Source organism: Rhea americana, unplaced genomic scaffold, assembly GCF_003343005.1.
Source record: "Rhea americana isolate MKP2758 unplaced genomic scaffold, rheAme1 scaffold_465, whole genome shotgun sequence".
Classification (NCBI taxonomy): domain Eukaryota; kingdom Metazoa; phylum Chordata; class Aves; order Rheiformes; family Rheidae; genus Rhea; species Rhea americana.
The window spans coordinates 261,925-286,662 of record NW_028186607.1 but is presented as its reverse complement, the minus strand read 5'-3'; the positions used below and the strand labels follow the sequence as shown (position 1 = coordinate 286,662).

The following is a 24,738-nucleotide window of genomic DNA, read 5'->3' as shown; positions in this document are numbered from 1 at the left end:
GAGTAAAGCCTTATGCAGCATTTATATTGCCAAAAAAACAGTTTTACATATTTTCTGGAAACTGCTGCCATACATTTCATCCCTTTCCAATTAGCTTGGGAAACTGATACAAATGTATGTTAACCCTCCTTTACACTGGACTTGCACATTGCTTTGTTGTACGCTGGCTTGTTCTTACCTTTTCATTGCTACCTTAAACTTACATACAAAGCCCTGAGAGCCACAAAAGAGTGGCTGCAGACAGCACTGCTTGTGCAAAATAAATAGGAGGCTGCTGTCTTTGACTCTCTGAAACATTCTGGCCTCAAAGCTTTTATCTATCACTAAGCAACCATTTCAGAGATCTGCATCTATGCCTTCTACATGGCAAACCCCACATTTTAAACCAATCATTGAGACATTTCAAGGGAAGGAAGTTCCTCTTAACCATCAGAAATACACAATTCTCTATCTCCATCTCAGAAAAAATATAAAAAGAATTAATATGGCTTAATATTAATACAAATTACAATGCACATTTCTCACTAGATGAATTATATTCTGATTCCCTTTTGTGCAAACAGCTGAAAAACAGAAAATACTGGTGGGAAAGATCAGCCTGAACTAGAAATGTGCTAACTGCTTATTGATACATATTTTAAAGCTTCATTTTTATCAGTCTGCACCAACTGGCCTTTGCCCAAAAATGTGTCATTTTGTCAGATGTGTCACTTCGTTGGGAGGCTGCCATGACTGAACTGGGTGACTGAATGTTAAAACAATTTCTCTGGGGGATGAAGTTGCTCCCAAAGGTTTTCTAATTCCAAGACAGAGATCATTTTTCACCACCAGCTGGAGTCTGTTGTCAGACATGCCCCTGCTTCATTTATTCTTCTCAGAGGTTGAAGCCCAGCTTGTCCTTCCTGACTCCAACATTGTTTCATGTTTGGGCACATATCAGCTACTACACAGTGAACTTTAAAGAAGGAGAGCCTGTGTGACATGGTAAAATGGCTTATGGGAAGTAGTTTGATGGCAGGATGTGGTTGTTTCTCTTGTCCTATTAAAATAGGGATATCTGGGAAGCTTAACTTTGTTTTCACTATGTAAACATGTATATTTTAGCTTATGTGGCAAAAAAAAATGCACATACGCACACACAGAGCAAATGTTTGCCTTTCAGTATGGTGTCTGCTTTCTCGACAGAATGAAGTCCTGTGCACCTAAAAGAAAGTTAGTTTTTACTGAAAGAACAAATGCCCTGGGTTCCATATAGGTTGAACTAGTATTTTGACTGACACAAATCAAACAACTTGTTGAAGAACAAGGAAGCTGCAGCGATTGAATGTCTTTCATAATGTCATATTATGAAAATATCTTGATGTATTTTTATTCCCCTCTACTTATTTTCTCCAGAACAATGAGTGGAGCGATCAAAATCACTGGTTCCCATACAATATGCTGCCAGTTAAAGTACTACAGTTCAGTTCTTCAAACAGAATAGTGGCTAAGCCTTCCCCACACTAATGGTTGAAACTGAGCTTGCAACAACTATTTTTAATTATACTTAAAAGACATTAAGGTGGATATATTATGTTGCCGTCGCAACAATACCCAGAGTTCGGGTGAGGTCAGGAGCCCGCAACACCGCCCGCCCCTGGGCCACTCCACACTGACTCCCTCAGGAGGATGCGGCAAATGGCGTTTATTGCGTCGTTACAATTCTTTATATACGCGCTCGCACTGTCTCTTCCTGTCTTAGCCTGTCTCGTCGTGACGTCACATCCCGTGATCTTCCGCAGCGCCCCGTTTCGCCTACCACAATATTATTGTTTTTTTTTTAACTTGTGTGATGGCTGTTCCAAGGACATTGTTGGAAATCCATGCTACAGACTGGTTACCACATTCTTACAATAAACATTTGGTATGGTAAAGCTAAACCATGTTACTTTATCTCTGCATCACCCTGCATCATCAACTAAACACCTACATTGAGACAGTATTGATGAAAATGATAACCTTTTGGAATCAGCTAGAGTTTGGTTTTCTAACAGGTTATAAAGGCAGAGCAAATATCTGCAATTGCGATCATTCACTGCAGCATTTACCAAATACACAGGCATCTCCTGTACCATTTCTGCTCTTACACCAAAATACTTCTGCAGTGCTTAAGTTAAAGGTTTGAAATAAAAAGTTATCAAATAAACACCATATGGCCCTAAAGCTGGACCAGCATTAAAACTTTCTGAACTCTCTTTTTCATAAATATGGAGAAAACCATGAACAACTGCTTCATAAATATTTACAATGCTGGTAATATTTCCCATACAAAGTAATTCAAATATTATCACAAATAATTTTATTGCCAAACTTCCAAACCTGTATTGTGGGTTTCTCTCTATAGATATATTAAAAGACATCAGAACCAGTGGTGTGAATTTAGAAAAGATGCAGAGGTTAGACAGCAATCACAGAATCAATAAGGTTGGAAGGCATCTTGGCCATCTTGCATGATTAGAAAACTTGCATGATAAACCTGAGCAGGGGTGCCACTTTTCTAGAAATGGTAGGCCTTCAAGAGAGTTGAGCAAAAAACCATTTAGAGAAATAGACTCCTTCTTTAAATCAAACTTTTGTTATCACTTGAGTGGGAAAAGCTCTTGAGGATATTTGTAACATGCCTGAAACAATAGGGCCTCCCTGGGCTTTGGCCTTTTGCTATACGTCTATGCAATTCTAATTAAAAACAAAGATGAATAAATTATTGGAGAGAAGAAAGGGTGGTGGGAAGGGCAGAACTGATGCAGAGATAACTGCACAGGGGAAAAATATGTAGTAAAGACTAGGGAACCTCAAGATTATTAAATGAAGTATCAGCCACGGCTGTTTACAGAGAGTCTTGATAACAGACTTTTTGTTTTATTCTCTGATCCTGGTATGACAAACACTTTGTCAGTTCATTGTATTTATCTATAAGACATGCATGACTTGGCCTTAATGTGAAAGTTGTTCTTTTTTAAATTGAGAACCAAATCTGTATGGCAGGTAAATGGTTAATGTTGAATAACATGTACGTGATACTTCATCAACTCCCTTACAAAAATCAGGATATTATTCTTTATTATGATGCCCTGTAAGTCTAAAGTAAATCATGCTGAGATACTATCTTGAAGGTCTGGAGATCAGATATCATTACCCAGAAAAAAAAAAAAAAAGGAAAGAAAAAGCTTTCATGCACTTGCCTTATCCTCTAGGCGGATCAGTCTGGCTCCTACAACATAGTATCCTTTGTCTACTCCCTTTTCTAAATAAAAACAATAAAAATGGACACTTGTTAGACGGAGAATAAACTCAAACTAAGAATCATATCTATAACTGTTCAAAAGAGAAATTGGTAAAATGTTAGGGCAGTATCTGTAACATCAACATAAGAAGGGAAAAATTCTTCATCATACACAGAACTGAAAGAGAGTAGTGGTTGAGAAGGGATTTAATTTGTCTAACTGACATGTTTATGTAAAGAGTCTAAAGGGCAACTTGGACTTAGGTGGAGGCAGTCCGTGGACATGAATGACTAGAGAGAGTGTCTGAGGTGATTTTATTCCTTGTTTAATTATCTCAATTAGCTGCACATCGTTAAGTGGAACAGATAGTTCTCTGAGCATACATCCCTTTTAGGATTTCACTTACATGACATGTGTAATGCATACTACCTATCCATAAGCATGTAACGTATTCATATAAAATACATATCCCACTGTGATGGCTCAACAAATGAGTCACACTGGGTACAGCCCTCACTTCTCAATCCTCATCTCCCCTCCCAGTTTTTTTGACATCTGCTCATTTAAGACCAGTTATGCAATTTATTTTATTTATCCTCTGAGAATTGTGGAATTGGGACGCAAAACTGAAAGCTGGTCAAAATTAATTTATCTTTTGTATTTACTTGGCCAATTGCAAGTGAATGCCCTACGCTAGAGGTGTTCTTTTGCAGGAAATAAGGCACAAAAATTCTGAGATGGGAGAAAATGTTCATGAGAAAAAAATAACAGATACTTAAGAAGGCTGTGTCAATGGTACTTGGATACACTTCCAATTACTGAACTATTTTTCCAATAGCAGGATGAATTAATTGCTTATTTTTCCCATAAATTTTTCCAGGTTTTGAGCAGCTGAGCATTTTTTAAAGTTATTTCTGTCCATCTTGCTTAGGGAATGAGCACAACATGAAGAAGGGCTTAGAGGAAGGCAGGCTGAGGTATGAATTTACAGTGCATCAGCTTCCATAGTAACTGTCCATCTGTGTGTTCATTCACAGTGAACTCGCATTCTTGCATTACTCTGTGGATGTTTTTTGCTCTACAGTAAGGAAGGTATACTACACAACACAAAAGCAGTGTCTGTTTTACTAATGTGGTATGTTTGGTTACACGTTTGCACCAATGTTCATCTGGAGGTAATTCAGACTGTATGCAACTGACCTTAGAGGAAGACTCTAGTGAGAAGCAATGCTGGCAAAGTGCCCTTCTTGCTTCTCCCCTCCTACAGACCATCTAGAAAGCTAAAATAGTTCTGATCCCTTGGCAGCTCCTTTCTAGAAAGCAGAAATATTTTATCAAAGCATCTGGAGGAGTAAATTCCATACAGAGAGACAATTCAAAGATTGTTCAAGGACACCAAGTGGGGACAGAAAATAAATGACACAACTTGGCTCATGCATGTGTGCTGCTCATCATTCCTTGGTTCACAAACACAGAAACCTCTTAAAATATGAGGGGCTGAGGCTCAAATCTATCTCTGTATCCGTCTCTGCCTGAAATGAAATAATTCTGCAACCTGCTCTGTAGCTCGTAAATCTGCAGAAACTTCGTCTTTCAAAGTGTATGTATGAACAACCATGCATATTTTTGTGTTTAAGAATTTCTAAACTGGGAAGTGATTCGCAGAGAAGAGGGGAAGTAGTGTTTCTGCTTAGCTCTAAGACATTCCTCCCTCTCCCCCTCCCCAAAAAAAACCCAGAACAAAAATCTGCCAAACACTTGAAAAAAATATATTTTTCTCATCAGCTCTAATAACATCCTTCACATATTCACCAAGAGATCTAAAAACAACCAAACAAAATTAATAATAGTTTTTACTTCAGCTATTCTAGAATGAGATATGGAGCAGAAAACAAGAGAGCAGCAGACAAGCAGTAAGAAGCTATTTTGTAGCATTACCAGAGGACAAGAAAAGCATGATGTACAGGCATGTAGCTGTGCTATGTCCACTCCTTTACTGGCATGTGTGCTGTATAAATCACAAAAGGCTGTATTCTTTCCCACTTATTAGCCTCCGTTTAAATCAGCATTCAGCTCTAATTTACAAGCATTTTCCTCTAATAAAGAATGTCTTTAGTAAACAGGCTTTATATTCAATGTGCTGAGTGCTATAGTAAGGAAGGTGGGCAGACTTTCAGATAACATTGCTGTAATATATTTGATTTCTATCTCATGTTTATACCTTCTTTCTTGAGCCTTTTCAAGATACAGGATTTTAAACTTCCTACATTGGCTTATTTGTTTTTAGATAGTTGAAAAGATTGAATGGCTAACTGTATGTCTGAAAGGTCTTAATTTTTAGGTTATTTGCTTTGCCAAAATAACTTCTTTAGTACTGATTTTTGTGTTGGTCTGTAATAAAACAGGTATTGTTTAGTAACAGTGTGCAAACACAAAGGAAGTATTCATGATCATCATAAAAGAAGCTATACTTTGATATAATAGGATGAAGAAACAGATGGACAAATTTTAACTCAGCAGAAAAAAGAAAGAAAATCCTGAAATCAGCATGTGTCACATGGTTGGTATGATATAAAACCTTCATTTTGTATATTTAGATTTGAACCATATAAAACACTAGTATATCAAATAATATGTATTATACTTAAGGAGACTGAATAGTTCTTGAGCCATCTAGTCCACTTGTCTTGGCTAATATATACTTTTCCCCCCGAAGGCCTATACCTTCCCACATATACATACTGTACTACTGCATATGCATGCTACACTACTTGTATTGCTTTGAAAACAACATGATCCCATATTTTTTTCCTAACATTTTCACAAAGGTGTGGCATCTCCTTTCCCGATGATCATGATGAGATGTCTCTTATCTAAAATTTTAAAACTAAATTTGTTGAAAAAACAAAAGTCATCCCAAACCATTTCTCCAAATGGAAGCACGTGAAATAAACAACATACTACTGGTTATTCAGTTTTATTTTCTTTTATGAAAGAGTAGCAACTGTAATCTGAAATGAGTTCGAGGAAAAGAGCAAATCAAATGAGGGACAGTACCACAATCTTAGTTTTTTTGTTTAATTACTGTGTTCCATCTTATCAGAATATATCAAACTTTTAAGACAATAGATTTTTACTTTGGTTAGAAAAAGATATTTTGGAGGAAAATTAAGACAATGAATGAATTGCTGCCAGATGGTCTGAAAATGACGAAAGCTGGAAATGATCTGCTCTAGTTTTACAGAGCAAGAGACCTTCCTTGATTTTTAATTTTATGGTGTACACGTCTAGAACATTTTGCTAACTCAAAATGTTTTAAAATCTATTTGAAAGCCATTATTTTTTTTTTTAACAGAAAAGGAATTATTTGGACTTTAAGACCCAAGGATATTCTAGATTGCTAAAGACATCTCAAACCCTTAGGAAGTCATATCAACTACAGGATTGGGACTACAGGAAGTGAGATGGTGTGAGAGATACCACTACCTTTCTGTGTCTAATTTAATGCAACTGAAACTTCATAGATCTGTATTTGTTCTGATTCTGTAAAAACTCTTTGTAGGCAAAACGGTAATGAGCATATGGCAAAATCTAGGCTTCTGTGTCTATAAAGTGAGTGTCATGTTTATCCAAACATGTCAGGAATGTCTTTTTAAACCTAGAGTCCATAAAATAGCAAATAATAAAGTTGCCTTAGTATCATGGCTTTTAATTGACTCTCTTTTCTTGTCAGCCAGAGCCCTTTACAACTAATAGGCAGAAAGGATTTAAAAAAATGGAATACATAAATCCTATGTTTTTGGATTTCTGTTTGGTAGCCTAAAAAAAAAGAAGGTATAAAGACTAAACCACTACAATATTTTTAGGTTGGAATGCTATACGGTAATACAGAAAACTAAGTGATAAACCTAACTTTTCCATGATGAAGCATTTGCAGTATACAGTGAAAGTATGAATTTCTAGTTTTTTCAAGTTGCAAAATTCTAGCTGCCATCACAGTAAGCAACTTGCCAGCTTAAAGATATACAACCATCTTTCTATTAAAAAAAAAAAAAAAAAAAAAAAGCCTCTAAACAGGAGGTCCCTCTGCCTCTCTGTTTCATTTACCCAGCCTTTCAGATGGCACAGTTTGCTCAATCAGTACATGAGGAATAATATAATCTATTTGCTAAAGAAAAGCCATAAACACTGAATCCACTACGAACTACATCACATTTCTGCACTTTTGTCGGAAGGTGCTAATGGCAGTATTTAGTTACACAGTCAGGAGAGTAGTTATAGAACAATTAATATAGCAAATGCAATATAAGTTTATTTAGTAACTTTTTATCAGGAATGAAATTCAGAGCTGTAAGGAAGATCCAGCTGTAAGGAAGATCCAGACAAGCTTTTAGTAGGTTCCATGCCCTGAAAGCAGAATAGATGAGATATTCCTGCTGACTCTTTGCATTGAGATGGGCTATCCTCAGAAGCAAGAATAACTTGCAGAGACAAGACTATGAGCAGCTGACAGCTGCTTGTTCCTAAGAGTCTTTATTTTTGACCGAGTTGCCTTTGATATCATCTCCAGAAGGGATGGAATAAACCAGTTCATGCAGAAATGTGGATACCTCTCATTTGAAATATTAACCCACCTTCAACAATAAAATTAAACAAAGTATATTTCTTATGCTTTACAAGATTATTATGGTGCAGTTTTTCCTTACTGGCTGGGAAAGCACGAGCATCAAAAAGCTTAGATGGCATTTAATGGAAATTTCAAAGTTTCAAATGAAGCTACTTGGAATCTGGACCAAAAAAAGCAAAGGGGGTTGATTCTTCATAAAATATGTATGTGCGAGTTAAATCAGGAATCTCCTTATCCCAGGATACTACAGATATTAGAAGTCTACATGTGATTCAGAGCAAGCTTGTTGAGGACAAACCAGCAAGATCTACTTAATTCACAGAAACTGTGTCAGGAAGTCTCTGGAAGGAAGTCAGGAAGTTTAGACCCTTTTGCATGCCCTTTTCTTCTACATTTCCCAAAGCACCTTGCTCTTGGTTCCATTAGAGGCAGGACTACTCTGACCCAGAATGGCTGTTCCTATGATTTTGTACCTTAATCTTGTTCTAATCCTGCTTTTAGTGCTTTTTATCTTTGAGAAGCTGACTTAATAATAATCTCTTCCAATGAATTCAGCTTCTGGATCTTTTACGATATCATTTACTTTTGAAAGGGAACAATACTGTAGATACTGTAATTACTTCATACAATATTATCAATGTTGACAACAGGGTTTCAATAGTAGACTGATCCAAAACCCACTGAGGTCACTGGAAAGGTTCCCATTCATTTCAACAGGCTTGGAATAAGACTTTATCTGACTGGAGCATAATAAAACAGAGAAAAAAGGGGGGGGGGGGAGCTGGAAAGGAAAATGCTTCTCATTTTTCTCCTTGGTGGTTTGATTTTCTTTGCATTGTCATTTCTCTTTTGCTTGCCATCAATACAAAAATAACACAGTCTGGAGAAAACACCCATACTGCTTATAAGTGAGGATTTTAGCAATGTCTTTGAACTAGAAAAATATATCATATTGAAAATACTTTTGATGTACAATTGGCTATCCATTCTGAGAAAAACTCAGGAAGCAGTACAGTGCAAACAGACTGTTTCTACGCAAAACGGAGGAGGAACTTCTTTACTGTGAGAGTGACAGAGCACTGGAACAGGTTGCCCAGTGAGGTTGCCGAGTCTCCTTCTCTGGAGATATTCAAAACCCGCCTGGATGCTATACTGTCTAACATGCTCTATCTAGGTGACCCTGCTTGAGCAGGGGGTTGGACTAAATGATCTCCAGAGGTGCCTTCCAACCTTACCAATTTTGCGATTCTGTGAAAACATACAATAACCATTGATTATTGCCAGGCTGGATAATACCAAGAATAATTATGAAGTAACCCCAGCTTTAGTTCTGCAAGTCATTTGTCTGGAACCACTTATTTTATTCTTAGATTTGTGGAGGGTTTAGATAAAGTAAATATTAGGTCAAATTACTTCTGGTTTTGGTCTTGCAAAGCCAGAACAGTTTACTAGGTTTTGCAGCCCTAAGAGCCATTTTACTGGTCCCAATCAGTATTTATTCTGTCTATTTGTGGTCAGAGAGATATGATTTTGCAAGAGGTATAGCTTTGTAGAATTGCCATGCTGTAAAGGCAGACATCATTCCCAGCAGTGACACCTTCTTTTTGCATCTGATAGAACCATCTGAAAGCAGCTATTCAGAAGTAATGCTGTTGCAAGAAGACTAACACAGAAAGTTAGTTGTGTGATAGAGATGCTGTATTCTTTTCCAGAGTACAGTACATTATTTTCCTAGAGATCTCCAAAGTCCTTAGACATTCTCTCAATAAAATTTTGCGTCATTAAGAATTCTGAAGATAAGCCTACTCCAACTTACATGTGAAAGCCAGTGGGGGTTTTTTCGAAATATAGAGTCAAAGCAAAAAARGAAAAAAAAAAAAGGCTAAAAAGTCTCTGGCGGTCTTTGACTTGAACTTTTCTTTTTATCATCTAGGTCTGTATTTATAGGCTGTCTCTCCAGGATCTAGCTGGTGCAGAGAGTTTCTACTGTGTAACCTCAGGTCTACATGCAGTTCCTTCACATTAATTCTTTGGTCTTCTAGCACAGGCTTTTTATGTGGGTTGCTCTGCCTGTGAGGGGCTGTGTGCTCTGTGAATCTATCACAGCTTGCAGACACAGAGCTCTGCCTCAGTAGCTAGCAGCTCTGTTCAACATGTGAACACTCTAAACACATGTGCAAATCCACAGACCTATCTAGGACCCTTCAGTCCTTTTCAACCTAAGATTTGGTGCCTAAAGCTCCTGAACATCTTCAGCACAATCTAACAATTAATTAGTTGTGGAGAACATTCAGCTCCCCTAAACTGCTAGGAACATTACTTTCCAGTTAGCTTCTTTGCAATCAAGCATCTTTATGTCCCACTTCTGAAGCAAGAAGGCATTTCATTTAAAATGCTTCAAACATCAGTGTTTTTGAGCACAAATTGCAATTCTAATTTAGTAATGTTAAATTCAAAATAAAACAATACATACTTAAAAGTAAAGCAAAATTTTCTCATAAATGTACCTTGTGCAGATCACATTGTGGAATAAATTCACAAGCATAAGTACTTACAGAAGATGTATTCAAGATGATGATTGATTATTTTCCTCTGGTCCCAAACCAGCTCAGCTACTGGGAAGAGGACTGTACTACTTAGTCTTTTCTGCAGCAAGGAGATGTTAAAAATTCACTCTGTTTTAAGAGACATCTCTTGTACTCATGGCATAAAACATTTTAACCACTGGTAGTGTGGAGACACTTTTAAAGGTTTTGAAATAACTTTGGCACCCTTTACTCTCAGTTACACCTATGTCCATAAGTATTTAAAGTTGCTTGGGGATACAGGACTTCAGCTTCCAAGTAATTTTTGAGCTTTTGGTAACACTAAAAGCTCAAAAAGGTCCCATCACCTTTAGTGACAGGGCCTTTGGAAACTTCAGGCCACTCTCTCACCAAAACAAATGATGGCTACTTTAAGTGCATCCCTAGAGAAGTGTTCAGATTTCTGACCTCTCTGATTCCCACTGGAAGGTTATCCCAGAATCTCACTGCTCTGAACTGGAGGAACTTTCCTTCAATCTTTTGCCTAATGTATTTACGGTCAGCTCACCGCCATTTGTTCTTTTGCCTGACTTTCCCTTCTCTTATGTACTTCTTTTCCCTCACACACAATTACTTCCCTTGCAAAATTAACTGAAATGATCCTTTCCAGCCCTTTTTTCTGTAGGTTAAAAGAGGTAAATTTCTGTTTCTCACTTATAGAACATATATTTCTTCCCTGTTTCTGTTCCAGCTAGTCTTTTATAAACATATATAATAAGAATTTTACACAATACATAAGGTCTTACCTGAGGCTTGTGTAATGACATCTATACTTTCCTATATGTCTTGAAAATCTTTCTCCCGATTCAAAGATCAGACTAATTTTTTCATGGTTACATCACAGCAATGGATTACATTCAATTAGTTCACAACTAATTAGCATTCTCTGACATGCCAGACTGCCGACCCCTACTAGCATATAGGAGACTTTATGGGGGGTAGTTTCCCTGCATAATACCTTGTATTTTTTTATGACTGAAATTTATTCCACTTCTATCACTCTAGCTTTCAAGGTCATTCAGTTTTTCCTAAATGATACTCTTGATCTTCCCTTGGGCTTTTCAGAACTTAAATTTGTAGGTTGTTCAAAAAGAAAGAAATATTTTTAAGTGGAATAAACACATATTCTAACCTCAGCTCAAAAGATTTAGAAAGAATATTTTTGTGGAAATTTTTCTAGTAAGCTGTTTCCAGGTCTTCATGTGCTGATACACATTTTTAATAGTTATTCTCAATTTCCATTTACCTCACTACCACCTGAATGCAAGGTATTTGTCTTTCCACAGCTGTTCCAGGACCTAATAACAGAATTACATATTTATTGATAATTGGTTGTATTATAAATCTGCTTTACTGTAGCAGCAGGTATTTTCACCAAGTTGTGAAACTAATCATTTTGTATAAAATATAGTCACTATACCTGGCAGGAAAAGGCCTGGCTTTCCCAAGGAATGGTCCAATCTGAAAAGCAAATGGAGAATCAAAACCAATGGAATTACCAAACAACAAAGAGTCAGTTGCTGAGAAGAGAACGGAAGCATAATTTACATGAGAATTTACAGTAGCTTTAAGCCCAAAACAAAGCAGATAAAAGCTTTAGGCTTTCATCATTTACTGCATATAAATACAGTCAACAGTTTGATCCTTTATAGTTTTTTTCCTAGGATCAAACTATATTATTACTGTTGTTTTCATGTGTATTAGTATTTTATTTCTTTGATTTTCATGTTTTGACTAAAACGTAGTTGTCCTATATCATATGTAATCTAATAAGAAGGCTATACAAGCAGAACGGCTTCTTAATAATATTTGCAACTGTTCCTTGAATCATATGCAGGTGGATTTAATATCTCTAAATGTTGACACAGTAGATTCTATTCAATAGGATTTTTTTTTCCTCTTCATTTAGGGGCCAGAGGAGTTCAGTCTGATGTCATGGTCCATTGTTAATTTGTAAAGAGAAAAGCACTGTGCCAAAACAGAGGAGTATAGTTTTGTGGCACAATATTTCAGTGGCAATCCCCAAACTCAGAGAAAGTATGTGCAAGGAAAAACGTGGGAGAGGAAAAACTCCAGATAGCGAGGGGAGTACAAGTGAAACAGATTTCTCTCAGCTGTGCAGAACGACAGAGATGGGACAGAAAGGAAAATAATTATTGGAAAAGTTTGGTTTTTTTTTCTAAGAACAAGGCAGACAAGCTCACTGCATACTATAAACTTCACAAAATATACCTTAATTTCTTCTAATTTCACTTAGAGGAAGAATGGAGGAGGATAAACAATAATTGTAGCCTCAGTCATAAAAAGTGTTAAAAATAACTCTAAGTTAAATCCTCTAGATATTGTGCTCCTTGTGGTGCTTGCAGCTTTGGACAACTGCTATTCACACATCTCTCCTAAAGCCAGCTGGCACCAGAGAAATCAAGTATTTCAGAAGGTAGACAGGGCCTACCTTCTTTGAACTCCTTTTATCCAAACCATCATTTTGAGGTGTCCTTGTGAGTACTGTTCAATCACATCATGAACATCATATGGTTTCCGAGAGTGCTATGAAAGAAGTCATACAAGACACTGAAAGGTAAGTTTAGTTTAAACTTGATTATTTATTTCAGACAGACTTGCGTTCTATTTTTATGTTTCAGAGGTCATTTGGTTGCCATTTTGCAATGGTCTTTGCAATGAATAAAAATATATAGGCATTGTAGGAGTGCATATTTATCATGGAGATGGAGCCAAGTGATCCCTATTATGTTAGTTACAGTCCTGTCTTCATGTTACTTCAAACTGAGTAAAATATTAGACTTTCACAGTCTATTTAAAACACATAAAACTAAGATACATAATTTATCTAAGATTGCCATGTGTGATTGCTCTCAGCTCATTCCAAAACCATGTGCTAATCATAATATCAGAGTACAGAACCACAGAGATAGTCCCAAATCATAACACTTGGGTCTACAAAGAAATGACTCCAAAGACTAAAGATGTCTGGTGTCCCAATTCATTCATATACTGTCTTTTTTTCAGCCGTAGTGTCTTTTATTTATTTATTCATATTTACCCCTCTGGCACAGATAGAAGTCTTTTAATTCTGTTAGTCTGCCATTTGCTGAGTTAACAAACCAAATTCTCCTACTCTTCTCTCATAAAATGGTGACAGGAATATTATTGCTTAAAAAATTGACAGGACAGCTGCTTTGTACACAGCTGCACGTAGATTTTGTTCGGAGTGTTTTGCTTTTAATGATACCTACTAGGTCAGAAAAAAGGTACAATTCAAATTAATAAAAATAAAAGATAAAAAAAAATGGAAAGGAGCTAAAAATCTGCCATTTACTTGGCTTTATTATCATTCTAATGGGAATCCAGATGCCAAACTCCAGATGCCAAACACCACTTTCTTGCTGTAATGACTAAGGCAGAATTTAAAAACAAGTCTGGAGAATTTGCATAAAATGATGTGATTATAAAAAGTCCACCATGACAAAATAATATAAAATAAAAATAACTAGGGGTGAGGGGAAATATAAATGAGATCCTTTTGAAAACACCAGCTTTTTCAGAACCGTACCAACCCATACGTGAAATGTGGGGTAAGATGCCTCTTTCTTGGCTCCAACTCAAGAAATAAAGAAAAAGAAGAAGAAAAAAAGAAAGGTAAATTGCAAATCTAGTAATTGGAAATTACTGAAAACAGCTCACTAGTCATCTTGTTGTCTGTTTCCACTCTCTCATGGCTTCAGCCAGAGCCATTAGCATGCACTGCTGTACACATGCATTGAACACCTACAGTATGTGCTGGAGTCATGTTTGGAAGGCAGCCACAGGATCCTAGAAATTTCAAATTAAAGCATGGGACTGTAATGGAAACAAATCCGGTGAAATGAATAAAGAAGCAAAACTCTTCACGAAAAAATGCCTTCCTTGCGCTTAGCCATTAGAACATACCTGCATTATACTTTCTGCAGAGTTCATGGTTTTGATATCGTGTGTGCATTTGTGTATATTTGTCAGAAGAGATACTTCAGGGGGAGGAAGGTTTCAGCTTTCAGTTCATTGCCTTTTTTTTTTTTTTTTTTTTGCCTTCCCCAGCTTCACTTGCAGACGCTGACACATCACTATTTCTGGCCAGAAAAGCAGCCTATTGTCATCACCCAAAGAAACAGTGCCAGTATCACTCTTTAGATTGACTAGCAGGGGTGCTTTGAGAGTGTTTTGGCTAAATCCTCTCTCCTTTCCTTTGGACACTGCCTATTTAAACACGATGCATGGCGCAGAGCCTAGATGTGCTAGGGATTTTTCCCCATCTCCCTCCCCTCTCCCTCATGGGCTACTATGTGCATAATTAATTCTAATCATTCCCAGTAAAATTTCCTTTCTCCTTTTAAAAAAGTCATTGTCTGTTATCCCTTCTACCAAACCATCCACCCTGAATCCTTCTGTTGCAAAGTACTGTACACTGTAGTCTCTAATGCATAGCAAAAATACACTTCCAACACTTTGCGGTTTTTTCTCCCCCTTTCACATAAACCATTCTATCTGAATAACTTATGCCCTGCCAGACTTTGGCACAATTTCCACAAGTGTGTCTGAACTTAATACAATCTCTTGTCCTGTTTTTTACTGAGAAATACTAGGATGCACAATACAACTCAGAGAGGGATGTAATGGACTTCCAGGGAGGTTTGGTGAATGCAGAACTTGATGAACTCATTTAATTCTCAGCCTGCCCAATTCTTTTCCCTTAAATACATTCAAAATCCTTGGTTGCACAGGCTCAGTATTCTATATCCAGAGTATTCAGTGTTCCTAAGGCAAAATTCAGAATAACGTCCTGGCTTTGAATTTCATTATGAACACCAGCTTACAGAATTCTTTCCATAAACTGTCTAAGTTCAGTGTTAAAAGTCTGGCATTACTGCTTTTGGATAACTGCTTCAGAATATCAGTTCTCTGATGTTTAGAAATCTTCTGAATTTAATCCCAACTCATTCATACAATGTTTTTTTTTCAGCTGTAGTCTTTTATTTATTTATTTATTTATTCATATTTACCCCTCTGACACAGATAGAAGTCTTTTAATTCTGTTAGTCTGCCATTTGCTGAGTTAACAAACCAAATTCTCCTACTCTTCTCTCATAAAATAAGGTCATCTGAAGATACATGTTTGCATGAGCTTAGGAAATGTCTCTTCTATATTGTCAGCCCTAATTCAGTTGTCTGAGCACTGCAAGATTATTTCAGACTTCTATCCCTTGCAGTTCAGTACTCAGTTCAAGCCAAACTTGCTTGAAATTTGGGTTCTTGATTTATCTTTTTAAACCTCTTCAAAAGTACAATGAGAACTGATTAACTTGCTTAGATGAAAAAGCATGACCCTTTCACATGGAAATAACAGGTGATTCAAAAATCAGGCCTAAAGTTAATTGTTCATTTCCATGACACCTCCAGCACAAAGGTGATGACAATGCTCATATCACAATCACATTACAAAAAAAAAATTTTACCACAGTGGGCCTTAGTAGGTAGGCAAAATTCATTTTTTCCAGTGTAGCAGATATACTTTGGGCACTTTGCATTGTGATTGAGAAATTTGACTTGAGACTTCATAAAGACAGCAAATTTCCAGAGAGCAGATGCTTCACAGTTTCTGAAAACAAGGTCTCACTACGAAGTGTCAAGATGGGAAACCAGCATGGAAATACAGACCACAAATGTGAAAGCAGCTTTACACAGCATACTGCTGATCAGTAAGGTCTTGATATATAAGCCATGCAGAGCAAAAAATCAGTAGAATATTTTCTAATTGGCTGTTAGAAAATCAGTGTAGACAGTAACAGTATTTTAGCAGATACTCCAACAGAATATTTTCTTCTTTTCTTCTAGTAGATGGGCAAGATGACTGTATATTGGTCAGTATAGTTAAAAAAAGGAAAAAAAGAAAAGTAAAAGAGAAGTGAAAAATAACTGCTGACTCTACAAGTTCAGAATATTTACGTATCATGCTATACCTATGGACTAATGGTTTTTCACTCACTATGAAAAACATTACACAGGGTAGGTATGAAGCCTGGAGTCTAAATAGAATCATGACTTACTATAATTATATGCTCAAGGACCCAGAGCATTTTCAACAACTTACACTTAAGCTTACAATTGTACTTATTGTTAATGGTGCTGCTTACCTGAAATTTTCTTTTGGCTACAAAATACTGCATTCTCCTGATTACTTTTACAGCTGTTTGATGCATTTTGGTTGATCTGCCAAGAAAGAAAAACACCAATGGAAATGGAAAAAGACAAACACCAATGCACTAATAGTAAAAGAAAAAAAAACACAGTAAGAAAAAAAATTAATGGAAGATGTTAACTCTGGGCACCAAAAACTACAAATATGTTGTGTGTCTACAGTGCAAAATTGTGGCATCAAACATGCATGTGTATTTTGTTTTGCTGCTTTACCCTCTTGTGGCTCTATGTAAATTGATAATGAAGACAGTGGAAGCAGATGTATGAAAATACGTGTGGAGGGGATTAGGCAGGATTATTGTCAGTGCATCCAGCTGGCATCAGTTTGAAGAATGTGAAATGTTTTTAGAACCATGACTGCGTTCCTTATTTTGTTGTTATTGAATGGTTGCCCATGAGCTCCATTGTACAGAAATTAAGTCTTTTGAAAACTACTTTGATTCTCTGGGAAGGAAAGAAAAATTAAAGTATCACATTTAGAAAATATAAACTTAACACAACACACCCGTTTGGCACATCTGCGTGTGTGTATCTGTGGCTGCAGAGGTACTTCAGCATGGAATGCAATATATTCTAACTGAAACTAACTTATCAATATCATTTCCCACAGATAATACTGTATTTGCACAGCACCAGTTATGCCACTTGACTGGCAATGAGGAATAGTCTACCAGGTGATTAATTACCACACCCACTTCTTTGTGGTAAATCTTTTTGGGGGAAGGTAGAGAGGAAGAAAGAATGTGGCAATTACCGAAATAAGTATTTTTTTTAAGGACTGACTCCTTCACAATGGACTTGTTCATTTGTTCAAAATGAGTGAACTAAGGAAAACAAAATTTTCCTTTTAAGGAGAAAAAAAAATGTTATGAAAGTCTATGTTCTTTGACATGTGATGATAAACCTAGGAAAACTCACCAGCAATTTTCTGTTGTCTCCTGAAAACACAATCTGCCGCCTCTTCCCAGTGTATCTGAGTGAGGAAAGGAAGCAGAGGCCAGGCCACCTACTTGGATATCACAGCTTAGAGATAAAGGCTTTAAAAAGAGGAATGATTCTAGTGCATTGTTTCAAAGTGAGGTAAATAAAAGCTAAGCAAACAGGGACTGTATTTAAGAACTAGCACCATTTTTCTTTCTTTTTTTTTTTTTTTTTATTTCTCTGTGATAAAATTAGTGTTTCTGATTGGGTGAGATACCACGGTCACAGGAACAAGATTTTTTTAATTAGCTTTCAGTAAAATGTTGTTTCTATTTCTATTTCAATCCTAGTTTATTATTAAACACAGGCACAAAATATGTGTGAAATGTGTCTCTACCACATAAATCCTCACACTTCACACAGTTTTGTATGTTCATGCACATATCTGTATATATATACACAGATACACAAACACCCAGGAGATGCCACAGAGTGAGCAGGATTCAAAAACTTGTTGAATACAATCACCAGCATTGTTAAGTACCAAGCTTTGCATTTGCGCAAGCCCATCAAAGGGATTTCAGAAGTGTCACTGACAGCCTACCAGTAGTTTAGCCTACGGGACCTGCATTATAGCAAAAGAGAAGCAGTCAGCTTGACACACATGACCCCAACTGAGTTCATATGGCTGCTGACTAAAATGGAGACAACGTTCTACTTAAAATGGCATATATTTGATAGAGAAATCTTTGTCTGTCAGTACACTGAAGTTTATATAAAGATTTTTATTTATTTATTTATAACTGGAGAAGAATCACAGCTTAAGGTTTAAGGTTTGTCCTACTTGCTTCATCTATCATTAAAGATAGAGCTTGAAATTATCCTCTAGCTTTGAGTGACTTGAAACTTTTCATATGCCCTTACAAGTTTTTTCCAGGGTAATCCATATGAAATAGTTCATGTGTTGTGTTCACATCAAATAGATAAGCCAACAGAAGTCACAGACAGAACAAACCAAGGCAGTCTTTTACTCCTAATTCCCCTGCTTCAGTGGAAATCTGCTCCCTACATCACTTTCTTTAATGTGTTGTCAAGTTTAAGCATCCCAATCCATGAGGAAGCTGACACACTGTTGAACCGACCTCATTTCTAGGAACAAAACTGTGTGCTTGTGAAATATAGAAAACAAATCACTGGACTATAATTCAAAAGCACTCAGTATTGGCCTGATTCTCTTCCAGCTGGCAAAATTCACACTAAATTTATTGCAAGCTAATTCTGAAAAAGTGTAAGTTAGTGTTCACATTTATTGCTCACTGCTATTAAACTGAAAGGCATAAATACATAAATCCTGACTTTAGTGGAAAAAAGCAGCATGAAAAGGTGCAAATCAATAGACTGAGATATGTAGATATGTTATCTTAATTGCCTCAATAAATCCCAGGGGTAGAGTGTCTCCAGAAGACAGAGAATAACTAGCAGATGAGTTAAACTCCCTGTTCTCTGTACTGAGAAGAGTTATCCTTTCAACATGGGGATGCAGAAGTGTAGCTTACTGTGACTGTAAAAATTATAGAGTTTTTAGGTGATTTTCATAGGTTTCTAGCACTTAAGTCTGGAATAGATAATCACATCTTTTACTACCTAAGTTACAGTTATCCCTATATTTATCCTAATACATTTTTCCTGATAATGTTTATATTTAGCCCAATAACTTGGATTATACAAAATAATTTCAGTCTTGAGGTTGTCAGGCTGTTATGCCACAAGTAAATATCTAAAGAGACCAAAAGGCCAGTGATGCTTGAGATCAGGTTTTAGCAATGTTCGATGGAAACACAATACTGCTTGCAGTAACTCTCCTAGATATTTTGGGATAAGTAAGCCACAAAACAATAATCTGGGTCAATCCAGGGGGTTTTGTGGTGGTCACCACATCTTCATACCCCATGGCATTCTCAACTGGCAGCAGACAGCAAGGGCCAGATCTTCACAGGTGTTGTGGTGCCTGATGCCCCCAAAGGTGAATATTTAACTACTTACACAGAACCTTAGCACTTGATCTAAGCAGGAGCATGGGTGGGTGGGTGGCCAGCACCTGGCCACCACAAAAGCCTCTGAGCACTCGGGCCTCTATGCAGTGGAGGGGAGTGGCACACATATGGCAGCACACTAAGAGATGACTTTAAATTGCTTAAGCAGTTTTACTCACAAAACTAAGCAGAATTGCTCACCCTCATTAAGGACGGAGCCTGTGCTAAGGAGTGTTATCACTATTGTGTATTTTGTCCAAAAGAGTTCTATCAGTTGGCGATCATGTACTTCCCTTGCCTTTTAATCTAAATAACAGCTAAGGTTTTTTTGAAGCTTTCCCTAAAAACCGCAAAGGAGAACAAAATGAATTTCAGCAGAAGTGATCAGGGTTTTGGAAAGTTATGAACACATAAAAAAAATAATAATGGATGCTTGTAACATCTGTAACTATAATAGATACTAAGAAATGTCTACTGAAATAACATGTACTTGGAGCCATAAATGATACTGACATCATCTCAAGCTAGTTCTCCAAGCAGAATCAAAATCTTGGATCAGTTTGCAAAAAAAAGCATGTGTTCCCTGCCTCACTGTTAACTGATTGCTCAGCAGGATGCTCAGTTTTAAGAACAGTCAAGGCTACTCTTAAATACAAACAAGTCTTTCCTGATTTGGCTTATGGACTTCTGGGCTGTTATATTACCATGGTAGGGCAGGGGAAAAAAGGCTGGGGACTGGGTGGATGGCCTGGGATGTATATTTTACAAGCAGTCCCCACCCTAATTTGATGTTAAGTAATGCTGCAGAAGCTATACTGGAGGGTGAGGGGAAAAGGGGCCCTTTTGCTGGCTGACTCACCTTTCCCCTTTGCAAGTTTTGAGCATGCCCATGTGACTGCACAGCCTGGCTGGAGTGGAGGCAGCTAGAGCCCTGGCTTTGGTCTTCTGCTTGTGGCATGGAGAGCACTATGAAAAGTCACTACATTCAGCTTTAAAAAAACTTGGACATATTTAAGAAATTTTTTTCAACTAAAGAAAGCCAGTAGCAGCCAAATATTTTCAACCAGTGGAGTAAAGAGAGATGATCAAATCCAAAGCAACTTTGGAAACTATCCACAGGGATTTTTTCTTTCTTTTATTTTTATATACCACCCTGTTTGTTAAAAGCTTGCATCAGCCAGCTCAAACCCACTGGTGCTCTTGTGGCTCTTGCTCTTATTCTTCCTTTCTTTTACGGAGTTAACTTTCAGCTCGATGTTCTTCAGAACAACCAGAGAATATTTTAAGAGAAAAATAGATATGTAAATGGACCCTAAATCCAGGCAAAGTTATAGTTATTCCAGATCATTACGAAGCATAGCACCAAGGAGTCTACAAAGAAGTCTGTTATTAGTCCAATGCGCCTTTCAATCCAGAAGCATTAGAATTCACTTCACTGCAGAGACCCAGGGAAGGACTTAAATGGCATGGGCTACAGTACAGCTGCAGATAGGGCATTCCAGGCTGATTTTCCTGCCATTTATTCAGGTGTCATGAATTAGAAGAGTTATTTAGTGTAATGTAACTACATTGATCACGAACTGTGGAAAAGAAAAGCCACTTCAGTAAGGTATGTTAAGCTCTCTGTCCCAATTTACAAAACTGGTTCAAAGATATGCATTTACAATGCTAGGATTACTGTTGAGATTCATTCATTTGTAACACTTTGACTGCTTAGCAGAAAAACACATATAAAGACATATTAACTATATTTTAATACTGGTCATTGGATAATGCTGTAACTCCTGCCAAGAGTAACATACAGTATCATCTATTCTGGAGCTGTTCACTTGACATTACTTTTTTAAGCCAGCACAAACACTGACTAGGTCAGTGATGGCAACTGAAAAATAAAGGAATTATTTGAAAATCTCAGCCCTCTCTCTGCCCTTTTATTTTCCCACCACATTTCACTAAGCATATTCACTTTCAGGCTCTGTTTCTGGGAAGGAACTTTGATTCTCAACCTACCTTTAATTTTTCTCATGTACAATTACCTCTAATTTGCTGATGTTTTATTAGCTAAAATATAAAGCAAGTCTTAGATAATATTTGAATTGAAAGCATGACCAGAAACCAACACAAAACATGATACCTTGACATCACAGGGTGCCTGTTGTCTCCAGATGTGTGCAGCACAGTCTCACTATTTTCAGAGGGGAGATTTTTCATTAAGCTGCAGCTACTCACTCTTACTGAAGGGCAAAATTTAGCTGAGATTAATACCTCCTATATTCAAATTTAGGTAAAATATGCAAATATCCCACTTTATGGATAATATGCACCAATAAATTGATGGAGAAGGACAGTGGGAAAACAGAAACCATAAAGGACTTAAAAATAGAAAATGAGTTCTGCCGTTTATTGCAGATAGGCACAGCAATCTGTCCACATGCAGTATGTGGATCTTTTATTGATGGGGAGAGAACATCAGCAACACAAGAATCATAGAAAAGGAACTTATTTAATAGGTTTTAAATGCCAAGGAAGTTAAAATGTCCAAACATTAAAGAAGAAAATCTTCCTACCAATAAATGATAATAAATTAACATTGCCTTCAGCTACGCAGAACCAGACAAAATGCCTGGAGCCTTTTAAATAGCTCGAGTGAAGAGAAGGTTGCAGCTTGAATCTAAGGTGAAAAATCCTGGAAATATCAGGCAATGAGTTCAATTTCAGATTCTACTCCAAGCCAGAAACAGCAGAGTACAACATAAATACAGCAGAAGATGTTTGCAGTCTTGTAACATTTCATCAAAGCCTTGTGAACAGCACATACTACTGGAGAATTTCCATCACTTACGTGACGGAAATTTCATCAGATGCCAGCTGAACTGGAACCTGAGAGAACATTGCAGAAAATGCCAGGACCAGTTTATTTTTGCCTTTATTCCCAATCACAATCCCACCTTAAGCCTACTTCTTCTCTGTTGCAAGCATACCCTTATCTGAACTTTTTCTTTCCTAAAAGAAAGTACAAAACTACAAATGAATTAGGATTGGCTTCTCTCTGAACAGAGTGATCTGGAAGCCCATTTGGCTTCACCAGACTCTGTTGACAGCCCCAGTTCATGAAGGGCTACTCCAAATTGTGCATCTCCCTCCTGAGTAGGTATAGTCCCTGTTCAGGGGACATCACATCATCACATCATGGACATCATCATCTATCACCATCCATCACCATGTATATTATTACCTTTGAACTCATTTCAGGACATAGCTGCCTCTGCTTTTCTTTCCCTTTCCCTAAGTGAATGAGAAATAAAACAGATTTCCTACAGCAATGCTCCCAGGGCTTTGGGCAGAGAAGACAGCACAGGGGTAGGGGAACAATTCAGAGTAGAGACACTGCTGGAAGAGGAAGAGCTAAGACATCATTTATAGGGAGCAACCAGCAAGAGAATGTATGGGCAGAAGAAACACCAGTGGGAAAAGAAGCAGTGCAGGGTATATGCTTTACTTGATGTTGTCCATGAATTAAAAAAAAAATTAAAATAAAAATAAAAAAAAAAAAGCAGAGAGCTCCTGAAAAGTTGTGTTAGTCTCCTGCTAATTAAAATGCATAATTAAAAGGAGTAATTAAGCTTACTATAGAACATTCTTCTTATGTCTGGGACCCCAAATGCCCTTGAAAAACAATTCATCTACTGAACTGTTTCTGAGAACTAAAGTAACCATTTGATATTTTGGTTACATCTTTCCTCTATGGTTTGTTGGCAGCAAAACAAAAGTTCCTGGTCTCTTTTCTGTCATTTTGTTTCTTCCATTCTTCCTGCAGTGTCAGAACAAACAAGATGATGTAATAGGGATATCTTTTCAGTGTGAAAACAGAAACACTGGTTTTTTTTCCTTCTTGAGCTGAGCAAACTGCTTCTAGAAATTGTCACAATAACATCTTGCATTGCCACTGTACCATGACTACCTCTGGTCTCCATATAGGTGGAATGCTCTTGTCCCCAAGCCAATTCTCATTTGATTAGAAAATAGACTTTTGCCACTACTAACTTCTTGGAAGGCAGACAAATCCTTGCAAATAATGACACGTTTTTGCCCCACTTATTAAAATAGTCATTGATCCTATTAGACAAAGGTATTGTTTTGTTTCTCTAAGACTTGGCCTTTCCTCTCTTAAAAAGAAAACTTAAAAAAATACAAACAGAATTGAAAGCCCTGTTAGTAAAAGGCATCAGAAAGTGAGATCAAGCCCATCAAGCCCAGATACTTCCTAGCAGAGAAGTTCCCCTTCTGAACTCTGAACAGGGTTCACAGCAGTGCAGTAGGAACTAGAATGACACTGTCTTATTCCTCAGGTTCTGGTTTATTCACTTTAAAAAATGTTATGATCCAAATTCATGCAGTTTAAGAGTTCATTTTCCTTTTCACTGTGTTCAGCATTTACAGGAACAATGTGGTGTTGTTAATATACACCAATGACTGAGTGCTGTATTTATGCCTCAATGATTTTCTGTCATAATGCCTGGCAAAGACCGAGTCTCTGAAATACCAGTTTGTTTGGGTTCATTAATCTTAACTCCTATCTTGCCTGAATAGAAACTGAATAACAGTCAAATCAGGGAATAGTTCAGAGAATTAAAACTTCAACAGCTTTTGGGCTGCCCAAGGCTTCATATTTCTTTTTAAAAATAAATAAATAATTAATGTGCACCAAGTACCAGGGGAGAGACCCTGTGGAACTGGGTAAAATGCTTCTTGTGGTTTTAGAAAACAAAAAAACACTGGCTTTTGGCATGATCTTCTCTTAGGAGCTCTTGTGATTTAGTGGTTTCAGCAGGGGCTAAGGAAACACAACTACTGGACTGTAGACTTGATTGATTTAACTGTCCTTTGTCTCTCGATGATCTTGTGCAAGTTCTTTAACCTGTCTATGCTCTAGTTTGTATGTCTATAAAGTGAGTGTAAAATCTAACTCATAGAAGTGTCAGGAGGCTTACTTCATTGAGGATTTTAAGGCAGTTAGAGATCCCAGGTGAGCTTTTTTTTTTTTTTTTTTTTTTTTTTTT

The 24,738-nt window shown here is 37.1% G+C and overlaps 1 protein-coding gene across 1 annotated transcript in view; it reads right to left on the bottom strand.

The window, feature by feature from the left end:
• Positions 1 to 3,221: 3,221 nt before the first annotated feature.
• Positions 3,222 to 24,738, bottom strand: part of LOC146589364 (potassium voltage-gated channel subfamily KQT member 1-like) — a gene marked incomplete at its 3' end in the record, with an annotated part of 103,956 nt that continues 82,439 nt past the window's right edge. The window contains exons 2-6 of the mRNA XM_085316351.1: positions 21,813 to 21,912; positions 16,661 to 16,736; positions 12,928 to 13,022; positions 11,896 to 11,936; positions 3,222 to 3,283 (exon numbers count right to left, since the gene is read on the bottom strand). Coding sequence (XP_085172477.1) covers positions 3,222 to 3,283; positions 11,896 to 11,936; positions 12,928 to 13,022; positions 16,661 to 16,736; positions 21,813 to 21,912 — 374 coding nt within the window. The remainder of the gene's footprint in view (positions 3,284 to 11,895; positions 11,937 to 12,927; positions 13,023 to 16,660; positions 16,737 to 21,812; positions 21,913 to 24,738) is intronic.